We start from the raw sequence: 11,356 nt of genomic DNA on the forward strand, positions 1-11,356 counted from the left end.
CCCCCCCACACGCCCGCACACTGTCTACCGCTCTTCGGGATAAAATTTGGGAACGGAAGCCCCGCCCACCCTCCTCCCTCCTGCCTTCACAAAACCAGCTACAACACCGCACCTCGGGCCGCCGAAGTAGGTTTCGCCACACGAGCTGGGGCACCGTCTTTTTTTACGAGAAAACAAGCATCCAAAGGAAAAAAAAAAAAAATTCAAACTGCTCTCGCGGGCCAATGGGGAAGAAGCGGGAGGGGGCGGAGCCAGCGCGCGACGGGCGGGGCGGGCGCGGGGGCTGGTACCGCAGGGGATTCGTAAAAACGCGGCGGGCGCACGGTTTGGGGTTTTTTTTTTTTTTTTCCTCCAAAACTAGCTAAAGCTCGAGACTCCGCCTGAAGCTGCAGCTTCTCGGATCCACCTTAAATCTTCAGTGGACTCGGCGCAGGGGTCAGTGGGTGCAGCCAATGCCAATCAAGTTTACAACCACCAGCACGGGAGGGAAAAAAGAGGAAAAAAAAAAATCTTCAAGTTCTCTGGTCCGCGCACACACTCACACGGACGCACGCATACACACACGTCCACAAGCACACAAAAGGAAGGAGGGGGTGGGGGACAGGCGTTCGAGAGAGAAGGGGGACATGTTTGCAGAACTCTCGCTCGAGGCTCAGTGCCCGTGGCCAGAGCGCTCGGGGAAGGCGCACGGGAAGCGCGGCCCGGCCCGAGCGCCATGATGGTGGCCGCGGTTCGGAGCCCATTTTCTGGAGGGGGAGCTGCAATGATGCAATCCCCCGGCCCCGCGTCCCGGCTGCGCGCCCTTCTCCCTGCCTTTTCTTCACGTTCGTTTTGAGGCGCGTCGACGTTTGGCTCCCCAGCACGCCTCGATTCCTTTCTGTATTTTTCACTCGGGGATTCCTGCCTCCTCTGTGTGTGTCCCCACGCGAGACAGGCCCGGGACGCGGATGGCCGCACGGGGACTTGAGTGTACGTGTAAATGCTACACTTTCGGTTCTGCGGGGTCTGGCTGGCGCTGACCCACCCCGCCCTACCCCCCCGCGAGCCGAGATCCAGGGGGTGCCACCAACCCCCACCTCCCCGGGGGAGGAGAGGGTCTAGCGTGACCGTGGACCCTCTGACCCAGCCCCCCGCCCAGCTCTGCTCGCAGGATTTTTACCTTAATTTTGGCCGGGAGGGAGGGGAGCGAACGTAGGGTGTGGCCCAGGTGAAAGAGATGGCAAACTTAAAAAAAAAAAAAGGAAATTCGTACTCTGAAAAACAGATCGCAGATCCTAGACGAGCTTCTAAAACACCTTTCTTTCAATTCAAAAAAGCTTCGGAAGAGCAAGTGTCTACGCTAACGAGGGTTAAGATGAAATGGCGAAGGCAGCGTTCCTCGGCAGCCCGGAAAGGTCTCGGCGCGCGGCCGGTGGGCACACCGTGGCCTGAAAGGCCGCCCGCCCCGCTCCTCTCCTGTTGATTTCCACTGTCCCCTCCGTCCCCAGTTATGCCTCTGGACCCACAGTTTCCTAGTTCTTCCCTGCCCTGGTCCCCCCGCACTGGGCAGCGGGGATGCAACCAGGGGACTTAGCAGAGCGGGTGTAAGGGAGGAAGCGACCCCCGCGAGCGGCTGTGGCGCGCGGCCCCTCCTGCGCACGGCTGCGGCCCTCCTGGGCCGGCGGCGAGCCGAGAAGCCTTTCGAAATGCGCGGGGCTGCGGATCATTGGAGCCTGGGGTGGGGGTGGGAGCGGGCTGCTGCCCTGGAGGGTCCACGAATTCGGAAAGGTTCTTCTCTCCGCTCAAATCTCCCCAGCGCCCTGGAGTTGGCGGGGTACTGATGTGCAGGGTCTGATTGTGGAGAGGAATGGGGGTTTTCGCTTCTTTCTTAGCCCAGAGGAGAAATGATGAGGGAGGCAAGTTTCGGAGAAACCGCCCAGCCTAGCTGCGGGGGCCGAGGCGCAGCCGCCCTCCATGGCCTGCGGGCGCCCGGGGCGCGGGAACTGCGCGCAGTGATCCGGGCGGTGCGGGAGCCGCCAGTTGCAGACGAGGAGCTAGACTTGATAGCTTTTTCGTCCCGACGTTCCAGCCAGCCTGACCCCGCAACTGCCGCGGCGGGCCGGCGCGGGGCTGCGGGGCAGGGTGGAGAGACGACGGCGCAGTGGCCGGGGTAGCGGGGTAGGGGGTGGCTGGCGCCGGCGGCCGCATCCCCTCGGAGGGACGCCCGCGGCGGACCCTGCAGTCCGGGGTCGGGGAGAGGACGCTCCGAATCCCGGGAACACGTTTGGAGACTTGACATAGAACGCGTGAAGGACCGACACGGTGACTTTAGGGGCTGCGTTCCTGTGAACGTGCCTGGCGCGGCGAGCATCCACTTCTTCCTGGCCCAGCACTCCTAAAACGCAATCTCTAAAAATTCACATTAAAGATGGCTTTTTGGGAAAGAAACAGGGGTTACAAGCAGCAATTAGAAGAGGACTTTTCCCCCTATCTGTTAGAGACACTTTTTAAAGTATCCTTTTTGGCTCAGTGAGAATTTATTTCATTATTTCCTGACTCTCCACTCCTTCCTCCCCATTTTGAATTGTTTTTCTTGCTTTCTCAGTCTCTTCCTGAAAAACACCCTGCCTTCGTGTTTTGAATAGAATCACAAAAACACCTTTAGTCTTTAATTAAAATAATACCAACTTGGAAGATGTGGCCCCGCCACCAAAGGACCTACTTTTCCCTTCCTGGCAGTCGAAGAGACTCAACCCTGGGGTTTTTTTTGGTTTTTTTGTTTTTTGATAAGCAATTTCAGGTCAAAATAAGCTGAAATTATCTTGTTTAGAGCCCCTTTTGGGGTGCAATAAATTCAATGCAAGTATTTGAGAGAAACAATTGAACCCAAATCCAGATTTTTGCATTTAACCATTTGCAGATTCCTAGAAAAAATAATTTCATTTTACACCTTAGCCACATTTTAGGAGAATTTCAAATTGCAGGGATTATCCTAATAAATCTGACTTTAAAATGCCGTGTTTAATTTTTTTTCTTATTTAAATAAAAAATATCTTTGCTCTGTGTATATGGGATCCTCAAACTCTCAGATCCGGTATTCAGATTAACCAGTTTTAGGTTGTGTATATTATAACCAGGAAATTTAGAAATTGAGGAGTTCGTGTATGATGAGCAGTTCAATTTGAAGCATACCTGTTCTACCTAAATTAGTGTGGAATGCACACCCATTTCTAAAGGACCTATATATCTGAATATTTTGGATGAGAGGTGTAGATTAGATGGTCTGAAAAATGGCTCTAATTCCTCACAACACTGCACGTGTAAATACAGAATTTAGAGAAATCACCATGTTAGTTTCATTTTCAATCCTGCAAACGTGTGATCGGTCTACGCTTATGTAACAATTTTTGGTTCTGACACATTCATATCCTAGAGACGTAAATATTTGAACTAATGGAGACTTTGACCATCTTATTAATATGAAAATGTGGCCTGCCTACTTTCCACTTCTAAAGCTTTGTCCACCCATACAGAACTAAGTGGAAAAGAGTGGCTACTACATTCGGACCTACATAAACATCATCTGAGTGGTGGGCCTGAATTATCTAGGTGTTTGCCACTTCATATTATATTTGTGGAAATATGACTACAAAGCTAGGTCAAATACCTTAAGCTTACTAATAAGGTACATTACATACAGTTCAAGTCAACAAATAGCTATGGAAGTTTTCTTTATTGACTACTTGATGTGTAACAATAATTGGCGTCTTTTTCACACATTACAAAAAATTATACCTGGCTCAGTATGCAACCTTTTAAGCACAGCCATATTATTTAAAAGAAGAAGGGGGAAAACCTAGTCTACCCAATACAGCATTTACAAATGCACAAAACATGCCGCTTTGGCTTGTATATTGTCTAGATTAAAAAAAAAAAAAATCTCTTTTTAACATAAATAAGTTAGTATAATTTTCAGTGTCTTTACAGAGTTATGTACACAGGTACACTTCAAATGGTTTTGTTTCATACACATACACAGGCAGTGTAAAAATACTGTTTAAAGATGTAGTATCCATTTCACATTTCACCTATCCACGGGTGCTTTTCTCTATACGCACTTTCCTTTAAAAACACCACTTTCCTTTGGGCAAATTAACAAACAGAATGAGAAGCTGTAAATTAAACATTATTTCATTATTTTTTGTCAAGTTACTTACAGATCTTTAAAAATATCCCAAGGATTTAGAATTATTTTAACTGTGTCTACACACCCTGAAGTGAAAAGAAAATTAAGAAATTTTCTCAACAAATCTGATAAAAACTAAATGGTCAATTCTGAGCATTCAGAACTCCCCCCATACATGCCAGATTTTTGCCCAGGGGTACCTGGAGTGACTACCGAACAGCTGAATACTTTAACTGGCAAATTCCAATTTTAAGGGAGACTGGAGAAGCCGGGGAGCACTGAGTAGAGTTTTGTTTAAAAAAAAAAAAAAAAAGCCATTTGCTGCTACATAACGGAATCATCTGAGCTCCTAAATGAGAAAAAAGCTTCATGTAAAAAAATAAGTATCAATTATCTGCAGCCAGTGTTCAAATTTGGATGATTTTTTAAATGAAGTATCAGTTCTCACTGAAAGGGACATTACATCTTTAAAGAAAACAAAACCTTCCCCCCAGACTGCTTCTCTTAGTGCAAGTCAAATATTTTTCTCCTTGCTCTAAGTCAAAGCAAGCTCTTCATACCCCCCCATGCCAATTCCTCAGCCCCACCCTGCCCTCCCTTCCCCAAAGTTTATGTGCTACATAAAAAGTAAAAACTATATACACAGGTAGTACAATGAAGCAAATAAGGAAAAACCTAATTGCACAATGCTACATCCAATGCTTTTAGAGGCAGATGATTTAAGAGTGCCTAAAACTTTAGTGTTATTGGGTTGTTGCTGTTCAGTGCTTATAAGGGATGTCCACTCCGTGGAGTCAGCGATATGTATTCAAAATGTTTAATTTATATCTTCCTTGCTTCATCAAGCAGTGATGTATCGGATAAACAAGGAAACATACTCTCAATTCTGCAAAAGAAACAAGAAAGAATTAGGAGAAAGGCACAAGAACAACATTGCCAATATATGACGAGAATTACTTTGTTACTGTCTTTGTTGGGAAATACCTGAGCAATAGCAAAGAAAGAACGTGCTAAAAGTTGGTGCTCAGAGTCACCTCCATCCAACATTTCCTTCATTGGATTTTTACTCTCCCCTGCACTGTGGACTTTTGTCTAGAGCAGTGGTTCTCAACAGTGGGTAATTCTGCCTCCCCCTCCACCCCCGGGGGACATTTGGCAATGTTTGGAGACATTTTTGGTTGTCACACTGGGTGGGGAGGGGGTGCTACTGGCATCTGCTGGGAGAGATCAGGGATGCTGCCAAAACATTCTACAATGCGCAGGACCGCCTCCCACGACAAAGAATTATTCGGCCCCAAATGTCAACAGTACAGAGGTTGAGAAACCCTGGTCTAGAGAATCGGGGGTCAAAGATAGTGAGAAAGGACAGACACAGGAAAATTCAGAAAGTGTAACACATAAGAGTAGCAAAATTTTCTAAGTTTGAAAAATAATTGGAAATCACACTTAAAAAGACTATCCAAAAAAAATTCTATTCACTTTTTTTTTTCTCAAAATATTTTAGTCTTAGTCATATGTAGAATATACACACGAATGCTTATGAATAGGTCCTTACTACTATTTCCTGTATTCTCTGAACTGGCAATATTTACTAACAAATGCTTCTCTGTATGTCAGAATGGGGCCAGATCAAAATCCAGTAGGTCTGATTTGCTGTGGCTCATCTGATGAGCTAGGCCACAAGTCACAAACCAACAAGAGCTGCAGGTGGTAAGGTTGCTTCAGAAAATTTTTTCAACCCATTTACCCACTTCATATATAAGCTGTGATGGAGAAGTTCAATAGCGCCGTTTTGTATAAGCTCTGAAAAATATGTATGTAATGAAATCCTATATATGACACTGATTTAAAAATACAACAAACTTGAACCCCACCTTCATCCCTTTTTTAAATTTTTATAGATGAGGATTTTAAAAGTTAATATCAACATCTCTTAGGATCTCTTTATATGCTAGGCTATGAGAGTGTTTTGGAAAAAAAAAAGAGGACACGGTCGTTGTCTGTAAGACGTTTACAAACTATTAATACATGTAGTCTGATCATTATGGAGACCAATCCACGTAAAGCTGGGGGCTGAATTATTCAAATTAGCTTTTCATGTTGATCATATTTTAGTAGATGGCAAAAATCTCCACTTCCCTTGTTTGGGGGACACCTACCCCGTCAGCCCTGATATCTACTATCCATTTCCCCTACAAGTATCTAAATTCCCCTGTTATAGCACGACTGGCATACACATGCTGACGTGTTCCTGGACTGCTTACCCTGGCAGTTACTTTAACTTTTGCTTTGCAACTTCAGTGTTATCAGAAATTCCGTCGGAACCTTAGGATTTTTGAGCCTTCCATTTTGGTTTTTTTAAATACACACGTTCCTTCTCCACCCCCCAAACTTATCAGAAGACAGGGAAAGTGAGAGTTTGTGAAAATGATAAAAACCAAAGGAAGCCACATACCTCGCTTGTCACGTTTCTAACCATTTGAACAACCAGCTATGAACCATTCATTTGTGCCTCACTTTTCCCTCAAAGTTTGAATTAAATCATTTATTTGAATTAAATCATTTTTCCATGGATGGCTCAAAATCTGAGTCAACCTGGTCTTCTGGGAGATGAATTCTCATGAAGTGGGATGGAGGCAGACCCCCGCTCTTGTTCAGATGGAAAAAGAACCTATTGTTCCCAACATGTTTTGATGGGACTCTCAGAGAACTGACCTTCCTCCCCACAGGGCCTTGGTTACAAGTACTTGCCTGGGACCCTTGCTCTAATCATTTGGTACTTCAAAGGAAAATGATCTCAGGACGTAGAAACTGGGAAGAATTACAGCACCTCCACACTAATTCTCAGTCTTCCCCATTCCTACTTTTTTTGACCTCCAAAATATAAACCAAACAAAAACCCACAAGCTCTAATCTGCCAGCCACCACTGAGATCGGGTTATCCTGGGGCTGGAAAGCCCACGAGTTCCTGCAGCCCAATTCGGGGGTCACTGCTTTGCTCGTAGTAATCAACCCACCGAGTACTTTACGTTTGACGCCTTCTGAGGCCCGGCTTCTTGGGCGTCTGCTCCACTGATCCCGCGTTCGGGGAACCGTCTGAAACATTTTCTTCTGTTCTGTTTGCTCTTTTGTTTTGAGAAGAGGAATCTAAGGGCAGGAGGGAATTTTAAAAAGAACACAGACAATCTTTATTAGAAAAAACAATGGATGACAGAAGTGGACCCAAGAACCAGGGGACGAAAAACCCACCACCTACACCCACAATCCTGGATCCGTCATTCCCAGTGGCCTTTAAGGGCACAAAATGAGGTTGTTTTCACATAACAGAAAGTATATTCTACGCCCCCAAAGCTCTCTCTCCAAAGCGAAGAGGGAGGCCGTTGATAAACATCCCAACGTTGTCACATACCTACCGCTGGTGAGCGGGGAGGAGCCGCGATGTTTTCAGTTAGAAAAATTACCAGATAACACAGTCTCAGGCTTCTGACTTAAAAGTCATAAACAGGCAAGCAGTCAGCTAAATAAATAGCATTTAAAACCTAAGATTAAGAAAGTGCGCTCCCCCAGAGCTAAATCAGAATGCGCTGAAAACAAAGTTGAGGTTAAAGACCCTCAGGCAGGCAAAGCAGTGCCGCTAACACAGACACACAGAAAGCCATTTCACTCATTTGAAAGGGTCATTACCGTCTGTGGCAGGTCGCTTCCTTATCCCAGTGCACTGCTCCGCTAACCCCGTCTGGCTGTCCGGTGCATCAGTCTTCTGGTCTACCAAATGCGTGTCCTCTGAGTTTGCCTGAGACCCAATTAAAGGCACCGCCTGGCGGGTCCCGCTGACATCCTGGCCCTCCTGCGACGGCACCTTGCAGGCGCCTTTGGGTGGCCGCGGGGGTCTGTAGTAGAACTCGGGCAAGTTGCCCTTTTCCACCTCTTGCCACTCGTATTTGCCCTCCAAGGGCTTGTGATTCTGAAAATCAAAATTCCACTTGCGCTGGCTGGCCTCTTCCATGTCTCTACAGTGCTTCTCCAAGTCCCGGGTTAACTCTTCGTGATTGACCGGGCCGAAGAGGTTTCTGCAGGCCGAGGGCTTGGGGTACTCCGCCTGTCTGGCGTCCATCCGCTCCAAGCTCGGGCTCCCGTTAGACACTCGCACGTTTGACATCTTCCTCCCCGGGCTCGGCGACCGCCTCTCTTGCGCTCTCGCAAAACAAAACGAACAAAACAAGACGCCCCGACCCAGCCCGAGCCCCTCTTATAAGCCCTGCGACTGCCCTCCGAGCCAAGAGAAACAAACACGGACGAGTAAGTGCCCGAGCGTCAGGAGCGCGCGGGGCTGGGGGAGGGGGCGAGGGGCAGCCCCAGCCAGGCAGCCCCGAGTCCCCGCCGATCAAGTGGACTGGCGAGCGGGAGGCGGGGAGGGGAGGGGAGAGGAGCGCAGCGGAGAGAGGAGGGGGCAGAGCCAGTCCAAGTCCGGGCAGCTGCGAGCCCGCGGGTCCCGCCGACCGAGCGGCTCTCCAAACCTTGCCGGCGTCGGAGTCGCGGAGCGGCGAGAGAGTGGGGACAAGGGAGGGGGAGAAAAACACCCCGAAAAGACGAGCCCCCTTTTTTTAGTTGCCCAATATGGCGGTGGAAGGGAGGCTGACGAAGAAGAAGATGATTGACACCGCAAGTCTATTTAAACAGAGGAGGAGATCATTGGTCGCGGCGCCGGGAGCCGCCCCGCCGAGGCTGGCGAGCGCGGCCTTAAGGTGGCCCCGGGGCGGCCGCGGCGCCTCCCCGCCTCCCGTGCGCGCCCTCGCCGAGCGCGCGCCCGGGAGATGGGCTGGTCGCGTGACTGCTGGAGGCGCACGGCTGCCAGCAAACCTGCTCCGGCTGGCCTCGGAGAAATTAAAAATAAGACAAACAAGCTCGCCAAACGGCCGGGGAGCCGGGGAGGGGCCTGTGCAGCGGGGCCGGCGGGGCGGCGGGTTCTGGTCCCGGCGCTGCGCGGGCAGGCGCGCGGCTGCTCCGGAGCCCCGACCTCCCGCTCCTAGCCCGGGAAAGCTGGGGAGCTCGAAGGTTGCCGGCAGCTGGTTGTGCGCCTTGCCGGCGATCTTGTTTTCTCCGCACTCGCCCAGCGGGGGATGGGGGCGGGGGCGGGCAGCTGGGGGGCGGAGGCGGACGGTGGGAGCTCGGCCCCCAGCTGAGCTCTCCCCCGGGGTCCCAGCCGCACGCACGGCGGGGGAGGCAGGGAGCCCTTCGGCCTGGGTGACTTACTTAGGTGGGGGTGAGCAGTGGTTAGCTCACCCTTAACCTAGAAGTCTGTGCTAGTCTGGGGGGGGGCAGGGGGCTTAGGGGAGAAGCCACGGCGAACGGCTTTCTATAAATTAGCCTGGAAGAGACGCAGCACTTATAATGTATTCTGAGCCCAAGCTCTCCCTCAGTAAAAAATAAGGAAGGATTTCCAGATCAAAACGTCGCCTGGTCTCCCAAGTCCCCATTAAGCTTTGTAATTGTCTCAGACACATTTAGTTTAAAAAGAGAGAGATTACACCCCTGGCCCAGGTTCTTGCTTCCCAGTCACAGTTAAGGCCACTGACACGGGCTGCGTGTGGGAACTCGTCTCTTTGTATTTTTCAATTCTTTGCCGGGTTGTAGCAGTTTCCTCAACCTGAGTCCCGCCGCCAAATACAACAGTTCCTTCCTTCCTCCACCTTTCCCTCCCACCAGACTCACTTCTCGGAACCCACCCAGAACACCATTCAGATGCAAGTGATGCCTTTAGAGGGCTGCAGGTCGTCGAAGAGTGAAAGTAACCGGAAAGTCCGGATTGTGAAGTGATGTATAAAACCACCACCACCGTGTTCTCACGTCTGATATGATTACTTGGGCATATCTCTGCTCCCCTTTGCAACTTGAAATTTACCTAAGCAATATGATCTTGAGCAAGGTGATGGACGTTAAAACAGGATGGACAGGGCTGTCATATCTGAAACAGAGCTCACAGTCTTTAACTGCCTCCCCCCAGCCCCGTATATGATCTTGGTCTGGGTCAAAGTTACACATTTTACTGGAAACTAATCTCCAGTTCTAACAGTACACAACGGCAACTGTACACAACAGTTTTCTTGGGCGTCTATGCTACAAATGAGTTTGACTTTTAACTTGTTTTCTTAACCACGTATTATTCGTCCACTTTGTATCCCTGCCTTGCTTCATACACTCCAGAATGTAAGAGCTGGGAGGGACCTTGGGAACCCTGTGGTTCAACCCTCTCTTTTTTACCACTGAGGAAATAGAGACCGAGAGGATTCCTGTCCAGGGACACATAACCAGTTGGTAGCAGACTAGAGGCAGGTCTCCTGACTCTAAAGCTGGTTCATTTTCTGTCCCTTTCCCTCCTGATGACCCCAACTGGTTTGGGATTTCGTCTGGATTCGCCTATGTCCCTCTCCTACAAATGATTCAAAATGGCTCCTTCTCATGACCTGGGCTGCCTACAGATGTTTCCTTGACGTGGCCTGTGGTCCCTGATATTTTAATACAGCTGTCACTGGCCTTTGGTATGACCTTGGCACTAATTTGACTAAAATGCAGATGCCAAAAGGGCAGGGTGAGACCCAGAGAGCAGTGAGGGAGGCAGTGCCCAAAATTTGTTTCAAGGTCGGGACTACCTACCTGACCGACAGAAAATATTTCACCTGGGATCAAAGTAAAAGGTCTCATCTTCTTTATTTTTTTACATTGAATGCCCCACTTAGTTTGCTGAGTTGGAGAAGAGGGGGAGAGGGACAGGAAAATTAGGGTAGGTCTCAATACCATAATTGATACCCTATTCCTGAAATTAGATCATTGTTGTTGAAATTTTTACACAATTGCTAGACTACACCGGAATTCTATATTACATATAAGCATCAATGCAGATGCATAAATACACAAACTACCACATATATGTAAATGGAGCTATTCTAGAGGATTGCACCTTGCCACAGATGTTTGATTTTATTCGTGGAATTAATATCTTACAGAAAAGTTAAAAATGAATACTTCTATCCCCTCCACACCCTGAATATTTCTTCAACTAATATGTAGGACCACCATTTTGTCGCTTTGTTAATCTTGAAAAGTAAGCGAGTCACAGTCACGCCACCTTAAGACGTCTGGCTGCCAGCAGAAAGGCTGTGCTTACTCCGACCTTGCTATGATCTAAAGTGT

The 11,356-nt window shown here is 48.6% G+C and overlaps 1 protein-coding gene across 1 annotated transcript; it reads right to left on the bottom strand.

The window, feature by feature from the left end:
• Positions 1-3,693: 3,693 nt before the first annotated feature.
• CDKN1B (cyclin dependent kinase inhibitor 1B) lies at positions 3,694-8,814 on the bottom strand. Its single transcript, XM_060166854.1, has 3 exons — positions 7,850-8,814; positions 7,183-7,312; positions 3,694-5,051 (listed from the first exon to the last, which is right to left on the bottom strand). Exons 1-2 carry the CDS (start codon positions 8,322-8,324, stop codon positions 7,191-7,193), a joined length of 597 nt encoding a protein of 198 aa, XP_060022837.1. The 5' UTR covers positions 8,325-8,814; the 3' UTR covers positions 3,694-5,051; positions 7,183-7,190.
• Between the last annotated feature and the right edge of the window lie 2,542 nt (positions 8,815-11,356).

Source organism: Lagenorhynchus albirostris, chromosome 11 (genome assembly GCF_949774975.1).
Source record: "Lagenorhynchus albirostris chromosome 11, mLagAlb1.1, whole genome shotgun sequence".
Classification (NCBI taxonomy): domain Eukaryota; kingdom Metazoa; phylum Chordata; class Mammalia; order Artiodactyla; family Delphinidae; genus Lagenorhynchus; species Lagenorhynchus albirostris.

Coding starts and splice junctions, on each gene's coding strand:
- CDKN1B (XM_060166854.1), bottom strand. CDS start 8,324: ATGTCAAACGTGCGAGTGTCTAACGGGAGCCCGAGCTTGGAGCGGATG. Junction 7,313..7,849: donor GAAGCGACCTGCCACAGACG/GTAATGACCCTT, acceptor TCCTGCCCTTAG/ATTCCTCTTCTCAAAACAAA.